General features: G+C 39.9%; 1 protein-coding gene across 1 annotated transcript in view; it reads left to right on the top strand.

The window, feature by feature from the left end:
• The window catches only part of LOC140240922 (anaphase-promoting complex subunit 5-like), a 129,504-nt gene that overhangs the window by 25,238 nt on the left and 86,129 nt on the right, over nt 1-18,137 (top strand). Inside the window, exons 13-15 of the mRNA XM_072320694.1 lie at nt 1,300-1,416; nt 3,734-3,881; nt 5,787-5,958. Coding sequence (XP_072176795.1) covers nt 1,300-1,416; nt 3,734-3,881; nt 5,787-5,958 — 437 coding nt within the window. The remainder of the gene's footprint in view (nt 1-1,299; nt 1,417-3,733; nt 3,882-5,786; nt 5,959-18,137) is intronic.

The following is an 18,137-nucleotide window of genomic DNA, read 5'->3' as shown; positions in this document are numbered from 1 at the left end:
GCTCTCCAGGGATGTAGTGCTCTTCCCTCCCTGCTTGATGGCTGTGGACAGCTCTCCAGGGATGTAGTGTTCTTCCCTCCCTGCTTGATGGCTGTGGACAGCTCTCCAGGGATGTAGTTCTCTTCCCTCCCTGCTTGATGGCTGTGGACAGCTCTCCAGGGATGTAGTTCTCTTCCCTCCCTGCTTGATGGCTGTGGACAGCTCTCCAGGGATGTAGTGCTCTTCCCTCCCTGCTTGATGGCTGTGGACAGCTCTCCAGGGATGTAGTGCTCTTCCCTCCCTGCTTGATGGCTGTGGACAGCTCTCCAGGGATGTAGTTCTCTTCCCTCCCTGCTTGATGGCTGTGGACAGCTCTCCAGGGATGTAGTTCTCTTCCCTCCCTATGGCTGTGGACAGCTCTCCAGGGATGTTGTGCTCTTCCCTCCCTGCTTGATGGCTGTGGACAGCTCTCCAGGGATGTAGTGCTCTTCCCTCCCTGCTTGATGGCTGTGGACAGCTCTCCAGGGATGTAGTGCTCTTCCCTCCCTGCTTGATGGCTGTGGACAGCTCTCCAGGGATGTTGTGCTCTTCCCTCCCTGCTTGATGGCTGTGGACACCTCTCCAGGGATGTAGTTCTCTTCCCTCCCTGCTTGATGGCTGTGGACAGCTCTCCAGGGATGTAGTTCTCTTCCCTCCCTATGGCTGTGGACAGCTCTCCAGGGATGTTGTGCTCTTCCCTCCCTGCTTGATGGCTGTGGACAGCTCTCCAGGGATGTAGTGCTCTTCCCTCCCTGCTTGATGGCTGTGGACAGCTCTCCAGGGATGTAGTTCTCTTCCCTCCCTGCTTGATGGCTGTGGACAGCTCTCCAGGGATATAGTGCTCTTCCCTCCCTGCTTGATGGCTGTGGACAGCTCTCCAGGGATGTAGTGCTCTTCCCTCCCTGCTTGATGGCTGTGGACACCTCTCCAGGGATGTAGTGCTCTTCCCTCCCTGCTTGATGGCTGTGGACAGCTCTCCAGGGATGTAGTTCTCTTCCCTCCCTGCTTGATGGCTGTGGACAGCTCTCCAGGGATGTAGTTCTCTTCCCTCCCTATGGCTGTGGACAGCTCTCCAGTGATGTTGTGCTCTTCCCTCCCTGCTTGATGGCTGTGGACAGCTCTCCAGGGATGTAGTGCTCTTCCCTCCCTGCTTGATGGCTGTGGACAGCTCTCCAGAGCATGTACCACTTGATGGATCTCAGAGGGTTATGCATTATTTGTTACGACTTTAAATGTTTATAACTCACTGCATCTTACCATTTATAATTCTCTCAAACACAGAAAGTCCCTTCTGTATGCTTGTCAGGCTGAGCGGTCTAAAGCCCTGAACATTCTTCAAAACATAGTAGCCAAATGCAAAGACAAGAAGGATGGTTTTACCACAGAACTACATGTCAGGTATGATATCACTTTTGTCATTTGTATTTTAATTTATTACTTTGTCCTCAGAAATCAAGCAACACATGAATACAATGAGATACATGTATTACAATGCAAGATAAATCTGTGTTTGTACAGTTATTCCGTACAAGAGATGATATTTTCCCAAGACAAATTGTGTACATGAAGAAAGCAGGGGAAATATTGTGCATTGGAGAAGAAAGGTACCACATTGCCAAACACATTACATACATACTGCACTTCTTTTGGTTGTATGCATATCAAGCTGGATGTATTGTGAGGTGACTAATATTCAGCTTAGTTTCTTACAGCTGATACTATATTGAATTGCATCAATAAAAACAAATATGGAGATCACTTCAGTGAGAAAAAAAAAGTCTGGAGTAATAGAGGACGTATGGGGTTTTAATGCAATGACATTGAAGGCAGTGTAGAGACATGCACTGTACTTGTATGGCTTAGGGCCATATTGCACATGTCTAAGAATAGTGAAATGTCCCTGTGAGGTCAATACTCTACAGTGACTCCCAAACAAATGCCAGCAATATTTAGAAAAATATGAGCTTTATAGTGTCAAAGAAGAATGGAAGCAGAGAAGCAGACATATAATGTTCACATGACTTTGGTCAAGATTATGAATATGCTACAAACATTAATTGCTAAATTCTTGCTGTGTTATCCTGCCTTTGATAGATACTAGCTATTTAGCCTGTGCAAGGATTATTATTTCTTTTTCATTGATATCATGACAACTGCATTACATCAATTTTTATTATTATGACAATTTTTGCTTGGGGTATGTTTCTAGTAAGTCCTAGAAAACAAACTGAAGCAAGTATAAGCACATTGTCAATGGCTTCCCATGTATATGAATGTCATATCTATGATATCACATATTGGGCCATGTCACTTCTTCCCATTCTTTATGGTAGTCTGGTGTCATTTATATTTTCTACTTGAATTTTTGTGTACTCCGTCATGCTTAAAACATAGATTCCCTTGACCTGAGACTGTAATCCCAGCAAAATCTTTAACCTTAGCCGTGGACCCACTCTTTAATCAAATCCCAGACAGCTAGAGCTTGTTTGATCCAAGGTGTACTAACACATGAAATGACAAATTGATAACTGTACCAATTGATAAAGAGTGCTGTTGCACTGCAGGGAAAGGTTAAGTAGGGCCTACTTCATGTATTTTTATCTTAGACTGTGTGTAAAATAAACACTCAGTTTTGTTTGTTCACCATTCATGACACTAATATCTCCTTCATGTCTGTCTGGATTCACAATTTCCATTTATATCTGTTATCTGTGTTAAGATTAAATCTATTTGTTGAAATATTGTTTTCTGAAGCCAAAGGTTTGATGAGTTATTGCCATTGTTTTTCATCCATCATATTTAGTCTGTTGTTCATCATCTGTACATTAATACCAACATAAGTGTATGAGTGAAGTTTGTACATTGTCATCTTCTGGTTAATGAATTGTGGCAAGAATTTTGAAGAAAACGCCACAGTAGTCATTCTCAGGGGTAGGGGAATCCAAAGTTACTTTTAGGACAGAAACATGTCAATACATGACAGATTAACTCACCCCTTAGGGGTGGGGAATACAGGGGTATTCATATTGCACAAATGTTTATTGGAAGACCTATAAGCAGGGCTTCAAAGCAGAACTGTAAATCAGGGCAACAAGGGGTCAAAATATACAAATTGTTACCTAGATACAGAAGGCTGTAGGAGGGGAAGTCCAAGGAAACAATTACCATTTATCTTCTTCCTAAAAATCTAAAGTGCTTTCAAAGTGAACGTGCAGTGCCCATTATGACATGGTGCAGGGTTCCTGAGGACCCAATCACTGTGGTGTATGAACAGCATCATCTTTTATAAGCTCGTAAGTGCTATAGGTACATACAATGTAATAGATTATACTGATTGGAGAAGAATATAAGTAGTTTATATGCCCTGTAAGACATAGTTCAAATTTACCTGGTAATGATGTCCTCTTGATATGTAGTTTTGATTTATCTCAGATTTCAGTGAGCATACCCCCCCCCCCCCACTTAATGTTCATATTTATCCATACCTGATAATCATACGTCATGTCATGCAACATATTATGTATTATAAAGAACAATGCAGTGAATTCCATTTGGGACACAAAGTACAGAAGTCATCATTTTGCCCTTTATAGACTATCAGTCAATTAAGAGGCACGAACGTAACAATAGCAGTGGTGTGTTTCGCACACAGTCAAGACACAATTTTACTGTGAAGTAATTTCTTTTTATGTTTTAACAATACACTCTTGACCAGGTGCCTGCTGATTTTGTCTCAAATCCACATCTTGTCTGATGAACACACCAAGAGTATCACTCACCTCCAGGAGGCCTGGACATTATGCCATCACCATCACCTAACCTATTTAGGTGCCATGGCAACTGCCCATCTAGCACAAACACAGGTAGGTCAGCTATTCTATCAAATTTTCAGTTTCTGAGGAATGGTATCCCTCAAGTTGTCGCAAAGGTGTAGATGTAAACACAGACATATTTACAGTGCTCTCCCAGTATGAGAAACATGGTTATTACAAAACTCTTGAAAGAAAGATATTATTCAGAGGGGTGAAGGTTCAGGTGCGATTTTCTTCACTTCGTCTCCCTCTACAAATCAAATTTGTTAAGATCGCAACTGCTGATCTGTAAATTAACAAACATGTCGGAAGAAAGGAACCAGTGGGACTCGAACCTGTCATCTACTGCTTTCCGGGCAGCGACACTACCACCAGGCTGTCCCTGGTTGCCGGCAGTGACACGATGAACATGGAACAAATACCCAAGCTCCGAAATTCAGCTTAGTCAACATTTATAAGTCGACAACTCGCGTAAGTCGACCTGATTTTTCAGTGCCAACTGAGCTGAAATACGCGTTAATTCCCTTGTCTAAGTCAACATAATTTTTCGCTCAAAATCTTATCGCCATTCTCTGAAAAAGAATTGTTTTCCCGCTCCGATTCGCTGCATTTCTACTCGGTAATTCGCTAGTGTACGGCGCGGTAGCGTTCGCGCCATGCGTCCATTGTCTTGTATGCCAGAATATAGAAAGGGCATACACTCATTTACACTGGAGTATTTACATGTACATTACCCACGGCAGTTCACTTTACCCCTTTTTCTCCCTCTCGTTATTCTCAAAACGCACAAATTTTGTACACCTATTTGTCCTAGTAGGGATTCATTATCCGAACATGAAATAGGTGTTTTTGTAAATCCGAATATTCTGACGTTAACTATTCCGAAGCGGTATTAGAAACCCGGGCCCTTTCTAGAAAATTTATTAAAATGCAACTAATAATCCAACTCAAAAAATCAAATGCAGGTGTATCAAATCACACGCAACGTTTGTATTTAAACGCAAGTGCGTTGCTGAAAAGACTTGCATTGGATAATCATATGAAACTAGAAAATGATAATAACTAAAACTTAATTGTGTTTAAACGCAACTCTAAAAATCAAATGCAGGTCCATAAAATCACACGCAACGATGTATTCAAACGCAAGAGTGTTGCAGAGAGGACTTGCGGTTTTCGTACGAAACTATAAACTTTTAAACGTTTAAAAGCATCTCTATACATATACGGAAGTGCGTTATTGTCGAAAAGACTTGCATTACTCTTTTTATTTTGTAAGCAAAATTAGAAATTAAACGCAACTCTGAAAATCAAATGCAAGTCCATCAAATCACACGGAACGCTGAAAAGACTTGCGTTTGATAATCATACGAAACTAGAAAATTGTAGGAAACTTAATCTCAATTGCGTTTAAACGCAACTCTAGAAATCAAATGCAAGTCCATCAATCACATGGAACGCTGAAAAGACTTGCGTTTGATAATCATACGAAACTAGAAAATTGTAGTGAACATTTTTTAAAACTCAATTGCATTTAAATGCAACTCTAAAAATCAAATGCAAATTCATCAAATCACATGTAACGCTGTATTCAAACGCAAGAGCGTTGCAGAGAACACTTGCGTTTTTTGTACGAAACTATAAGAAACTGCGTTTAAACGCATCTCTAAACATCTACGGAAGTGTGTTATTGTTGAAAAGACTTGCGTTATTTTTTATTTCGTAAGCAAAATTAAAAATTAAACGCAGCTCTGAAAATCAAATGCAAGTCCATCAAATCACATGGAACGCTGAAAAGAGTTTAGTCTAAAGACTAAACCAGGGCATTTTAAATCATGACATTTAGATTTCACCATTACTCGACAAAGATGTGTGAGACTGAAGCTGACCATTAGAGAAAAATAGCTCTAAAGACTAAACCATGTACAAACTCCATGTTTTAATTCAATCATGCTTCAGATGCTCCTGTCTATGCCGGAACATGCTCTGGTTCTTGTAAATGCTGTTCTTCCAACCATCTTGACCAGTGGCTCACTGTATGACTGTTGTTGTGTCCAGTTCCTACTGGCCAAGTGCCAATGCCACATTGCTTGTGATAATACCCAATTGGAGCCAGAAAAGAGGAAGACATGTAAGTTTGTATTGACTTTCCACTCTTCTACATGTATAAGTTATTACATAACTAACAATGTCCTAATTATAGCTGATGATAGGATATGAAGGCATTATATTGTATTGCCCGTTCATATTCTCACAACGCTGTGTCTGCAGGTCACTGAACCTGTGACAAGTTCTAGGCCTAAAGTATCCAATTATGCACACCTTCCTCACTCTCTTTGGGGGCAGGGGAGGGGGGGGGAGCTGTGTCCATGTGTGTGGTCTGGACCCAATCTTCAGTAAAAGGTTGCCTAGCTTGTAGCATTGGGGTTATTAATTTATGTGTTTGTGCTGACAACTTTGGGCTGGCCTTGGGCATCCTTTCTGAATATTGACATGAAAGTACTATTTTCTCTAAAGAAATAAAATTATATACTTTACAGCCTGAATATCATGAATTTCATTCCAGGTATAAAAGACCAATCCATATAAATCATCTTTGCAGATGCAAATCTAAAAGACTTATGTCTTGAAAAAGGCTGAATGTGGAAACCACATTGGGGCCAACTTCAGTTTCCTTGGAGATCATACAAGCAGGGAAATGATCAAATGGGATTTGGACATAGAATTCTAAGGCAATGGAAAGTTTTGAGCAATCAAGATAGAGCAGTCTAAAAGCCGCAAACTAAAGAAAAACACCTTACCAAAATTATCATATTAAAAAAAGAAAATGATTGGTAAATTATAACTAATTGTAGTTATTATAATCATTATTATTAGATGTAAGATCAATAATTATGTTGATGACAGTTTGAGACTTCAATATAGGCACTACTGTAACTTCTCTATTTCACAATCTGTGTTATGCAATGCATTTAGAAAAAAACAAGGAACAAAACAGAGGATTCTTTAGAGTTTTTCAAGAGACTGATTCTGTAATATATTCAGATTTTATGCATACTTTGTTCACAAAAGTTGCCTTGAACAACCGCAAAGCTTGTAGGAGACGTGCTGTTCCTAGCAACAACTAATAAAAGTGAATTCCTGTCCATGGAACTTATTGGAAGGAAGCAGGTGAATGAAATACTTCGCTACTAGGCTGTAGGAAAAGAAACATCCATAGATTATAATGAAGTACAGAAACAGTCAATTTGAGACATAATTTACATAGGTATCTATGTACAGGATTTGAGATGGTTTCAAGGTAGCAATGCAATAAAATATTCACAGTTTTTGAAGAAAATGTAATGAATAATTTTTCTTTAAAGGGGCATTCCAGGTGATTTTCATTATATCACATCATGTAGTACATAAATCAACAGCTCCATGTATCCAAAATACGGGGCCAAAATTGGCCGCGTATTTGGCCACGCTCTGGAGGTAGTCTCGGCCGCGGCCGAGCCGTGGCCAAGCCCAGCCTTTTCTCAGTGTAAACGCAAACTGGGCCAAATGCGCGGCCAATTTTAGTCTGGCTTCCAGACCCTCTTCCCGTACTATTTCGCTATTTAGGATATTAACCCTCTCAACATCGAAAACTAGTATAGTTTAAGGCGGTTTTGTCCAGGAAAGGATTTTTCCTTCGGCAAAGGCCTTTGTCCGAATGACTTCGTCGCCACGGAATCCAGTTGGCAAAGGGTCGGGAAACCAGACTATACGAGATTGTGTTTGTTTACAAGCAGAGCGCCAGTACGACAAAGTATTGAAAGGTTTGAATTAAAAGCGCGGCCAAGCCCGGTAGTGTAAACGGACAAAATTGCGGGGCTCGGCCGCGGCTGGGCCCAGCCCCGCACTGTGAACGCGGTCTAGGTTTGTAGAATTTACTCTGATCCTTGAGCAGAGAAACTAATACTCTGAAAAACGTTAACAAATCACACTGAACAATGTTGATGACATAGCAGCCTCACCATAAGAATGCAAGAGGGGGCTCACCATAAGAATGCATGAGTAGGAGGCTCACCTACATGTAGTTCAGAAAGTAGCAGTGTAATCCCATTACAATACTGCTTGCATAACAAATTCACCTGTGTAGAATCTATGCATGCCTTTTTCTTTTGTTCTGCTTCCTTGAGCATTCTTATGGTAATGCTGCAATATAATCATTCTTGTTCATTGCAATTTTGAAAACATTCTTATTCCTCATCCCAATCACTATAAATTCTGAAACTTTGTACTCAGTATGACTGGTTTACAGTAATTCAAATGTAAAAGTCTGAAAATCATCCAGAGGTATCCTTTAACATGTAAGAAATGACCATTATCATCAGATGATATGACAATTCAGCAAAACAGATAAGTGAAGCAGATAATCAAATCTCTCCAAAGTTCTGACCATATAGTATAGTATTATGCAAGACCAGATTTTCCTTACACATGGCTGTAATAGATTGCATATCCCTGGGAGATAAGGTCTCCACAGGATATCAAGTCCTTTGGGATTAAGCCATGTTGCATGTGCACTGAGCATCTCATTTCTCTTCTGTCCTCTACCTCCACTTTTTCCTAATAAATTTTTCTTCAAATAATTTTAGTTCATGGAACAATATAGGTGCCTATTGTATGCTTGTGTCCATTTTACAAGTTACGTAGTTTGAATGTTTTTCTTCAAATTTTTGATGGGGGTGTATCATGGGTAGGAGAAAACACCTGTAGGGTTTGGTGGTGCTACCAAAGATAACCCTGACAAGATGAACAGTTACAGTTTAAAACTGAATGGATTGTAATCAAATAAATCATAGAGGTGTCTGGTTAGTCACTCTAGGTTTGAATTATTGATGAAGCTGTCCCTATAGATATATTGACCTTTTAAATAGGCTGCCAAGTCTCATGTGTGGTGTGTGCCCTTCTGGCCATAATCTGAATATCCTGCAAGCTTGCAATTGAAAAGAATCTTGATAAAATCTAGACACCAATTGCTTTGGCATGACAGTACCCCCATTAGCGTGACTTCTAGACATCAGATGAATAATGCTCCTATGTTTAATCACTTTGATAACAATGTTATACACTTCAAATTCAGGTTGGTTTTGGAGATACATTTGCATTGCACAGCAACAAATACTTTTGTTGCTGTCTTTTGTACAAGTCGTTTGTTGTTTTATTCCACAGTATTGTGTTTGTTCTGAAAGCAACATAAAAGAGAACTGAAACACATCACTGATGTGAATTAGGTGATACACAGGGGGAGGGATGACCAGATATCGGTTGCCACCTTCAAAAACTGGATAGTTAGAAATCAAAGCAGTACTTAAAAAAAAAAAGGATACTGTTATGAAGATAAAAGTAATACCTCCGTTTTTGACAATCATACGGACTGAAAGTTATATTGAGATATGTTTGTGCAGTCGACTTCTATATGCATACAAAATTTAGACATGTTTAGACAAATTGTTTCTGTGATGATAAATAAAGGGAAATCACGTATGTGTGTGTGTGTGTGTGTGTGACTGTAGAATAGGCCTTTAAAAATATAAACTTTGACCTATGTTTGCATAACCAAGGTGGCGATGTATCAACTCACTGTCATTATATAATATGGAGTCAAAATACAAATGTAGGCCTAAGCTTTTGATGCTAACAGAATCCTTGTCAGAGGCAAAATGACAAACATGTAGGAAAAGCAATCATATGCAATCCAACAATATCAAACTTGGGCCCCCTTTTGACTCCATTTGACATCATTGGTTTGCCACTATTGGATTTAGCAGTTTGTAACAACTTTTTTATGCCTCTGCCATGAAGTGCAGCCGGTGGCATTATGCTTTCAGGTTGTCCACCTGTCCTTCCATCTGTCTGTCCTTTTGTAATCAATTTTATGGGCAGAGTAATTTAAGAACCATTTTAGGTATCCTAATGATACTTTGCATATTATGTATGTATGAGTGGACAAAGTTGTGCCTATCAACTTTGGGGTGCATATGCGGTCATGGTCAACGGTCAAGGTTAAATTCTTAAAATTCCACTGTTTCTCCCCATATCTCTGCAATGCCTGCAGGTATTTTCTTGAAACTTAGTGTATGCTGTTGCATGTATTACCAGATAGAAATTCTCTGAGCAAAGTTTTGTGCCAAGGGGTCAAAGGTCAAAAGTCAAATGAAAATGCTAAAATTTTACTGTTTTTTTTTTTTTTCTCCATATCTTCTTCTTCTAGTATAGTACAGTCCACCATGAGGTGTATCAGCATACTGGTTGGGTGTGCAGTGCAGGCAGTTTACAGTGGCAGTGCTCCTGATAAAATTCATGTGGGCTATGTACAGTGGTAGAAAAAAAAAATGTGCAGCTAAAAAACACTCCCACTGTCTAACGGAGCTGAAGATTTTGCACATCCTCCTTAAATGTAAGTGGGGAGGTACATCTTATGAGCTAATCAGGTAGACTGTTCCAGAGTCGTGTTGCATCTGGTATGAAGCTTTTTTGGTATGTCAGAGTGCGAGCATATGGAATATACAGCGTTTGTGAGTGTCCCCGGCAGGTATTTATATGTGCAGGTAGGAAGTCAGGTGGAATATCTACATGTGAGTTCAGGATGGAATAAATCATGTACACTTTGGCTTGGGCTCTTCGTTCTTGGAGTGTGGGCCATCCCAGTTTAGCCATCATGTCTGTTACACTGCTTGTGCGTCGGTAGTCTTGGAACACAAAGCGAGTGTAGCGGCGTTGGATCATTTTAAGCCTGTTGATGTTGCACTGTGTGTAGGGATCCCATATCATGCTGGCATATTCCATAATGGGTCCTAGGAAGGTCAGGTAGCACAGGTCTTTGATTTTTCTTGGGCATGGGTGGATGTTTCTTTGGAGGAAAGCACTGGTGGAGTTTGCTTTCTTTGTAATTTGATTGATATGATGATTCCAGCTCAGGTTTTTATGTATGTGGATGCCAAGGTACTATGCTGTATTACTGTCTGCCAGTTATTGCCCATGGATGTTGTATGTCTCAATGATAGGTTTCCGTTTGTTGGTGATACGGAGTGCCTGACACTTGCTTGGATTGAATTCCATCAGCCAGTCATTTTCCCAACGTTGCAGAGTGTCTAAATCACGCTGCAGTTTGTGGGTGTCTGCTTCTGACTTGATTGTCCTGTAGACCATACAGTCATCAGCAAATAACCTAACAGTCCAGCTGCTGGACAGGTACTCAGGCAGGTCATTGATAAACAGCAAAAACAACAAAGGCCCTATAACACTACCCTGTGGAACACCAGAGGTTACATTCTTGACGTCTGAAGTTGAGCCTTCAAGTATTTCTCTTTGGGTTCTGTTGTGAAGAAAATCTGACAGCCAGTCATGGAGCTTTCCCCTGATGCCATAATACTCTAGTTTGTGTAGTAATCTGACATGTGGAACCTTGTCGAATGCCTTAGAAAAGTCTAGTAATATGACATCGATCTGCTGTCTGTCATCTATACCTTTGGCCAGGTCTTGGATTGCGAGAAGAAGCTGTGAGATGCAGGATCTCTTTTTTTGAAAACCATGCTGTGCATCGGATAGGATGTTGTGTGTGTCAGGATGGTCCATGATGTTGCTGTGGATAATATGTTCAAGCATTTTACAGGTTACAGATGTTTGGGAGATCGGGCGATAGTTTGACGGGTCATGCCGGTCACCAGACTTGAAGACTGGGGGGACATTTGTGACCGGCGACAATGGTTTCAGGCAAAAGTCTGGAATTTTGAAAATTCATTTTTTCATTGAATCACATTGCCCGTCTCCTAAGCTTTACATTGATATAAAAGACTTGTATTCTCCGGTACTGTAAGTGGTCATATAAAGCGAAATATAATGCACTTTTTGATTTGTTAGCCTGACAGAATTGCGAGAAAACAGGCTTTGAAGATTCCCCTCATGCTCGAAGACAATGCCCAGCGGCAATGCGAGGTGAGAATCACCCATCCGTACAACGGTGCCAATCGAGATTAAGCTCCGCCTCTACCAACCACAGCGGTTTCTGATTGGCTCAATGAGAGAGTCAAATTTCCCGGGCACCTTACTCGGAACTCGGCGTATGGAGCCGAATGCACAATGCGTTTTCGCTCGGGTTTGTTTACCAGTACATCTTTCAAGATGGCGGATACGATAATTACAAGCTGCTGGTAACGTGTGTATGGTGCACGTATTACTCAATGGCATCCACACGCTATGACTGTGTGTATACGTCACGGGAGTGGGTATCGCACATTCGTATCCACATCTTTACAAATCACGTTTTTGTAGCGGTTGATTTGTCTTGTAAATTTCATCATGGGACCCTTTCAAAGGCAGAAATATGAAAAGGGTCATGCTTCCTGTATTTTTTTAAAGCTGTACATGTGTTGCATTGTGTAGTAAACAAGCAAGCAAGCAAACAAACAAACAAACACGACTTTACTTAGTTTGGTGCAATTTTGACGTTTACGACAGTGTATTATTTGAATACTGGTCATTTATGACCACTCCTTTTCTCTCTTCTGCTGTCTTTTTGAGTCAACCTGCTGTCATATTAACTACAGGCACAATTAACAAGTCAGTTTCCGATCGTATTTTGTACGATTTGTGTGGCAATTTGCCACTCTGATACGCTTAAATCATGTTCCCTATCGTATCTATTTTCATGTTAAAGTAGTGCTGCCTAGTGTTGCTGTTCACCTTTTGTTTCACTTCCGTTGTTGAACATTGCGGTAGAAAAGCTCGCATAGAAAGCCAAACGAAGAGCTTACACTAAAGACCGAGCATACTGGTATCTATTGTATCAACAACAATGGAGCATGCATGCGTGGACAAAACATTTCTGACATGCTGCGAGGCGTATCCCCTGAAAGCCGAACTATGTAAATGTGTGCGACTCACTATCCAATTGCACGCGAGATGCCGCGCCGTAGCAACACTGGGCATAGTGGCGCGGCGTTCGAAAGAAGATCGAAACTGACGAGTGCGATCCAACGTAGGGTGTTTAAAATTCCATTTTCGGTAGGAAAAACTTAGTGTTATGCTGTGAAATTTAGTGTACATGTAGAAAACATATCAAAGATTCAAATTCTGCAAAAACCCAAAATCGACAAAAATAATGGTCAAAATCTTTGTACCCCGCCTAGGAGGGAATTTGCTCTTGCGACTTTTGCCTGAAACCGTTGTCGCGGGTCACATTTGCGTCTTTCCAGTCAGAAGGAATCTCACCTTGATCGACCGATGCTTGGAAGAAGAAAGTAAAGATTGATTAATTCCTGGGCTAGTTCTTTTGGAAGTCTAGATGGAATCTCGTCCGGTCCTGAAGCCTTATGGGAGTCGAGTCCGGAGAGTAGCTTGAAGACTCCGGCAGGAGAGACGCATATCCTTTTCCATGGACGGGAATGGACTCCTACCCTTGTCTGGGATTGTTGATGTGTCAGATGAAAATTGTTTGTTGAGAACATTGGCCTTGTGGAGGCCATCGAGGTGCATGGATCCACTCGATGATCTCAGGGAGGCAGTCCCACTGGAGTCACAGCGTTTGCTGTTTATAAACTGCCAGAAGCGTTTTGGGTTGCCAGTTGATTGAGGACTGATGATGTCAGTAAGATATTCATTATAGGCCTTTTTGCATGCCGCCTGTGACTGTTTCTTCAGGGTTTGATATCTCTCTTTGTCTTTTGGGTTTCCACTACCTCGAGCTTTGATGTAGCTACGCTTCTTTCGCCTGGATAGTCGTCATACGGTAGTGTTGATCCGTGGTTTATTAAACCTTGTTGAAGTCATCTTGGTAGGAACATTTCTGTCAAGGATGTTTGAAAGGTTGGACTTTATGTCTTCCCACATTGCTTGGACAGGGCTTGCAGAATCAAAATCTGATTTAAAAGTTGCCTGAAAAGATAAGCAATGCTCTTTCATGCCTGCCACATCCATGGCTCCACCAAACAACTTGTGAAACTTAAGCTTACATAGGGCAAAGAAAAAAAAAAAAATTCTTTCTCTTGATTTCATTGACAAATCCACCGATGATATTCTATTTTTACCCTGATAAGGGCATCTGATCAAAATAAAACGCACAATCACGAAAGCTTGGTGTCTCAACTACAACATATTTGATTTTGAGAGGGAATGGGGTAAAACCAATTGAGATAACAGCTTCTAGAACATTGCCATGTGAATGCATGATTGGCAAAAAATCACCTCCCATAGACAAAACATGTAAACTCAACAGATTTTGATACATTCCATTTTATCACAATTTCAATATGATGACATCATCAAATTGAAAATCAATGATGCTGACTCGAAAGACAATTGTCCAAAGTACATAATTTTGAAATTTGGTAGAATACGTGAGCAAAAGTGACCAAGATATATGCAAATGAATATGAAAAATCATGTCAAAAATTATATTTAACTTTCTTTATTTCTGATGATGATATCATGATGTAATAATAAAATTTGGACTGTCACATTATGTGAAATATATTTAGAATTCATATGCTTTTGATATACAATGTCTGGAATAAAAACATCCATGGGGTTATTGCACATTCTCACAAGCTACTATGGTAGAATATAAACAAAGGCATGCTTTTTATGCCTCCGCCAATGAAGTGGCCGGAGGCATTATGTTTTCGGGTCATCCGTCCGTCCGTCCGTCCGTACGTCCGTCCGTATGTCCGTCCGTACGTCCGTCCCGTTCCGTTATGTTTTTTGTCGATATCTCAAGAACCGTGAGGTGGTTTTGCATCAAACTTGGTATGAGGGTATATCCTGGGGGGATAATACTTTGTTTGGATTTTAGGGTCATGGGGTCAAAGGTCAAAGGTCACAGGTTATTTTGTTAAAAAAAGGTTGAAATTTCATGTTTTTCTCCATATCTCGCAAATGATTCAAGGTATCTTCATGGAACTTAGTATATATGCATGTACCGATGGGCAGTGATTATCTAGGGAAGTTTGGGGTCATGGGTCAAAGGTCAAGGTCAACTCCTCAAAATATCACTGCTTTCCTTATATTTATGCAATGCCTGAAGGATTTTTTTTTTTAACTTGATGTATGCATGTATAACCCAATATATATTCTGTGGGAAGTTTTTTGCCAAAAGGTCAAAGGTCAAGTGAAAGTGCTAAATTGCACTTCTTCCTCCATATCTCAAAAGTAACTCAAGGTATTATCATGAAACTTACATATTTATGCATGTTCTACCTAACAGTGATTCTCTTTGGAACTGTGAGGTCAAAGGTAAAAGGCCAGGTTTAGATAATACTATTTTACCATTTGATACTGAAATTATACTTTTTCTCAATACCTTGAAAATTATTCAATGCATAAACTTATAAAAGGGTCAAAAGTCAAGTAAAAATCATCAGTTCCCCCAAATACCTGCTCTCTGACGTTTTAATCATTCATCCAATTAAACCTAGTTCTAGGAAAGTGAACATTCAGCACATTTGTGGCAAACCTGTCATTTTAATATTTTGCCAATTGTGTGAAACTTTCATCACACATTGTCAAGACATTGTACTATAGACCTATTAGGAGAACCATGCATTATAGCGGAGGCATACACCAGTCGCCGTAGCGACATTTCTAGTTCACAATATTTTCACATAGACGCATGCACAGAATTTTAACATTGTCGCATGAGCATTACCTCGTTATTTGTTAAGGTTGATCGGAAATCAATGGATGTTGCTACTGGTTATTGTACCAGGAATCCAAATAATAATAATAATAATAATAATAATAATAAGGTCTTATTTACCCAGGGTAGCCTCTTCAGTGTTACCACTGCTCTACCAGAGGGCCCTGCCATTATTATTACCCTAGTGTTGCCAGGTTCCCATTTATACACCTGGGTCGAGAGGGACATGGTGGGTAAGAGTGTCTTGTCCAAGGATGTAAGCTCTGGGCGGGATTCGAACTCGGGTCCTCCGATCGGGAGTCGGGAGTCTTATCCACTATGCCACAGCGCCCCCACAAATCAATTGAAAAAAGTGCAGTTTCATGTTGCTTGTTTGCTGTGCATTCGAAAGTGCACGGATGGACCTGCATGCTTGGAAATTTTTGATATATTCAACATTGTCTGAGACTTTATATTAAAAAAAATGGTTATGAAGTCAGTTTGAGTATTCTAAAATTTTGATGAGCGCGTATGTGCTCGTCATGATAACCTTACTAATTAGCACTGTGCAAGAAGGTCAGCTGAAACTTTTCTGCCTACTGAAAATGATGAACATATGACATTTAGTTATGAAGATATGAGTGATCATTTGACATCATCTCAAAATCACAAAGTGGCACCTAGATGACATCACAGATAAGTCAACGTTATGAAAAGTTGTATCTATATTTAGATATTGACTTGAGATACATTTGTAGGATGATGAAAATTTCATGTTAATTGGTCAAGATATTGTTGAGATATTGCATTCACAAATTTGTCAGAAAGAAAGAAGAATGAAGAAAGAAAGGAGCATTCCTTACAAACAAAAGGTGATACGCTGTTAGTGTATCACGTAACAAGTAAATTTATCTTTGTGGTACACAGCTGTATTAGAGATAACTGCTGCTGTATTTACTTGGTGGTGATGGAGCTTGAAAATTGTCAGGGCTACTTGTTCAGTGAATACTACCTTTAGATGATTTGCAGAAATTAGAAAATGTAACAAACTCTGCCGTGCCAGAAAAGAAAGGCAATGTAGAAGATCATAAAGATGACATCTTTATGAAGGATAGGAACAAACCATTAGTTCATTGCTCTCTGTGTGAGGTTGCACTAAATCTCATAGCATGTTTAGCTTTTTGCCATTTCCTCACTCCCACTCCCTACCTCAAACACGTAAATGACATTTGATAATAGGGCTGAGATCTTGAGTATGTTTGCCATGCAAAGGCTGAGAGAGAACAAACGGCAGATAAAACCCTTCCCAAGATTGTGTTCTCTCCATACATCTAAAGAGATTCAGTCCTATTTTTTTTTTATTCTTAAGAAATGCAGCCTTGATACACAAAATGAGTTTGATCAAATACAAAAAAAAAGAGTCTTCATGGGATTGATGGTGACTGACAGATAACAGAGTTACATCAGATTTTCTTCTTTCATGTTAAACAATCACAACCTTTAGTCCTTGATACCAGTATTTTATTTTATCCAGATAAACTGTATGTGACTTGGATTGCTGTGCAAGATCAAGAGTTATTGTGTCTACAAATGCAAAACTTCATGGTCAGTCACCCTTGAGTGTTTGTTGTTAATATTATTTGGTGATGATTGTTTAAATTTCTGGCAGCTGATGAGAAAGTGTTGTAATGAAAATGCTACTCTTGACCAAGTTACCTGAGATGTGCTAGCTCAGTAATTATAAACAGGCATCAGAGTGCAAACATTTTTATGTCAGGTCAGAGAACTTTTGCTGAAAGTTCACTTGCAACTTTGGTATTTGGTAAACTTTGGTAAACTTGAATGAACCTTTTAATTCTATCCTGCCTTTCTTTTCATTTCACTTAAATGCTGAAGTAAGCACAGGTAGTGAAAGTCATAGGTGTGATCAGCTAGCCACCTGATAACAATATTTGACATTCAGATGGCTGCTGGAGGGCATGTCAGGACTTGACATGACAGACTTGTGTACTCTTTCATTACAAAATCCATTACTCTCTACCAATAATCGGTACTGTTTCGCAGAGCATTTCTTACCTGATTACGAGGAGTCCCTGATTAAACCAGAAAGCCTGTTAATATTCATTCACAAAATTCTAATGCAGATACTACACACTGATCACATACCTCTCTACATCAGACACATAAGCACTGTTTGTCACTTACAGCCACAACTCATCTAAGTCACACAGCAGCCTTAGTGTCTGCAGCATAAATCTTCATGCAGCCCTCATCAAGCCACATGCATGCTTTTAAATACATGTATCTGTCATTTGAAACTATATTCCTGATGTACATGCAGCCTGATGCAGCAAAAAATTCTGCTGTGTCCCCTTGGCTTTCATGGTACTATATAAGTTTGTTTTCATTTAGGACTGAAGAGAGGTTAGAGTCTCAATGGAGTTAGTTTATTCTTCATTTTTCTTGTTTGTGTGGGTATGTTGGTAGTGTATGTGGTGCTTTTGCAACTCTGGGTTCTTCCACGACATGCATAAATGTGTCTGCTTGTACCAGTGACACATAATTGTCAACTAAAATTGGCCCTAATGATTAATGTGCCTCAAACGCACAAACCTGCTCAAACTGGTCAATAAATCGCTCAAATAAAAAAACATGGTAAAATGTCA

Source organism: Diadema setosum, chromosome 17, assembly GCF_964275005.1.
Source record: "Diadema setosum chromosome 17, eeDiaSeto1, whole genome shotgun sequence".
In the NCBI taxonomy this organism is placed as follows: Eukaryota; Metazoa; Echinodermata; class Echinoidea; order Diadematoida; family Diadematidae; genus Diadema; species Diadema setosum.
This window is presented reverse-complemented; position numbering and strand designations above follow the sequence as displayed.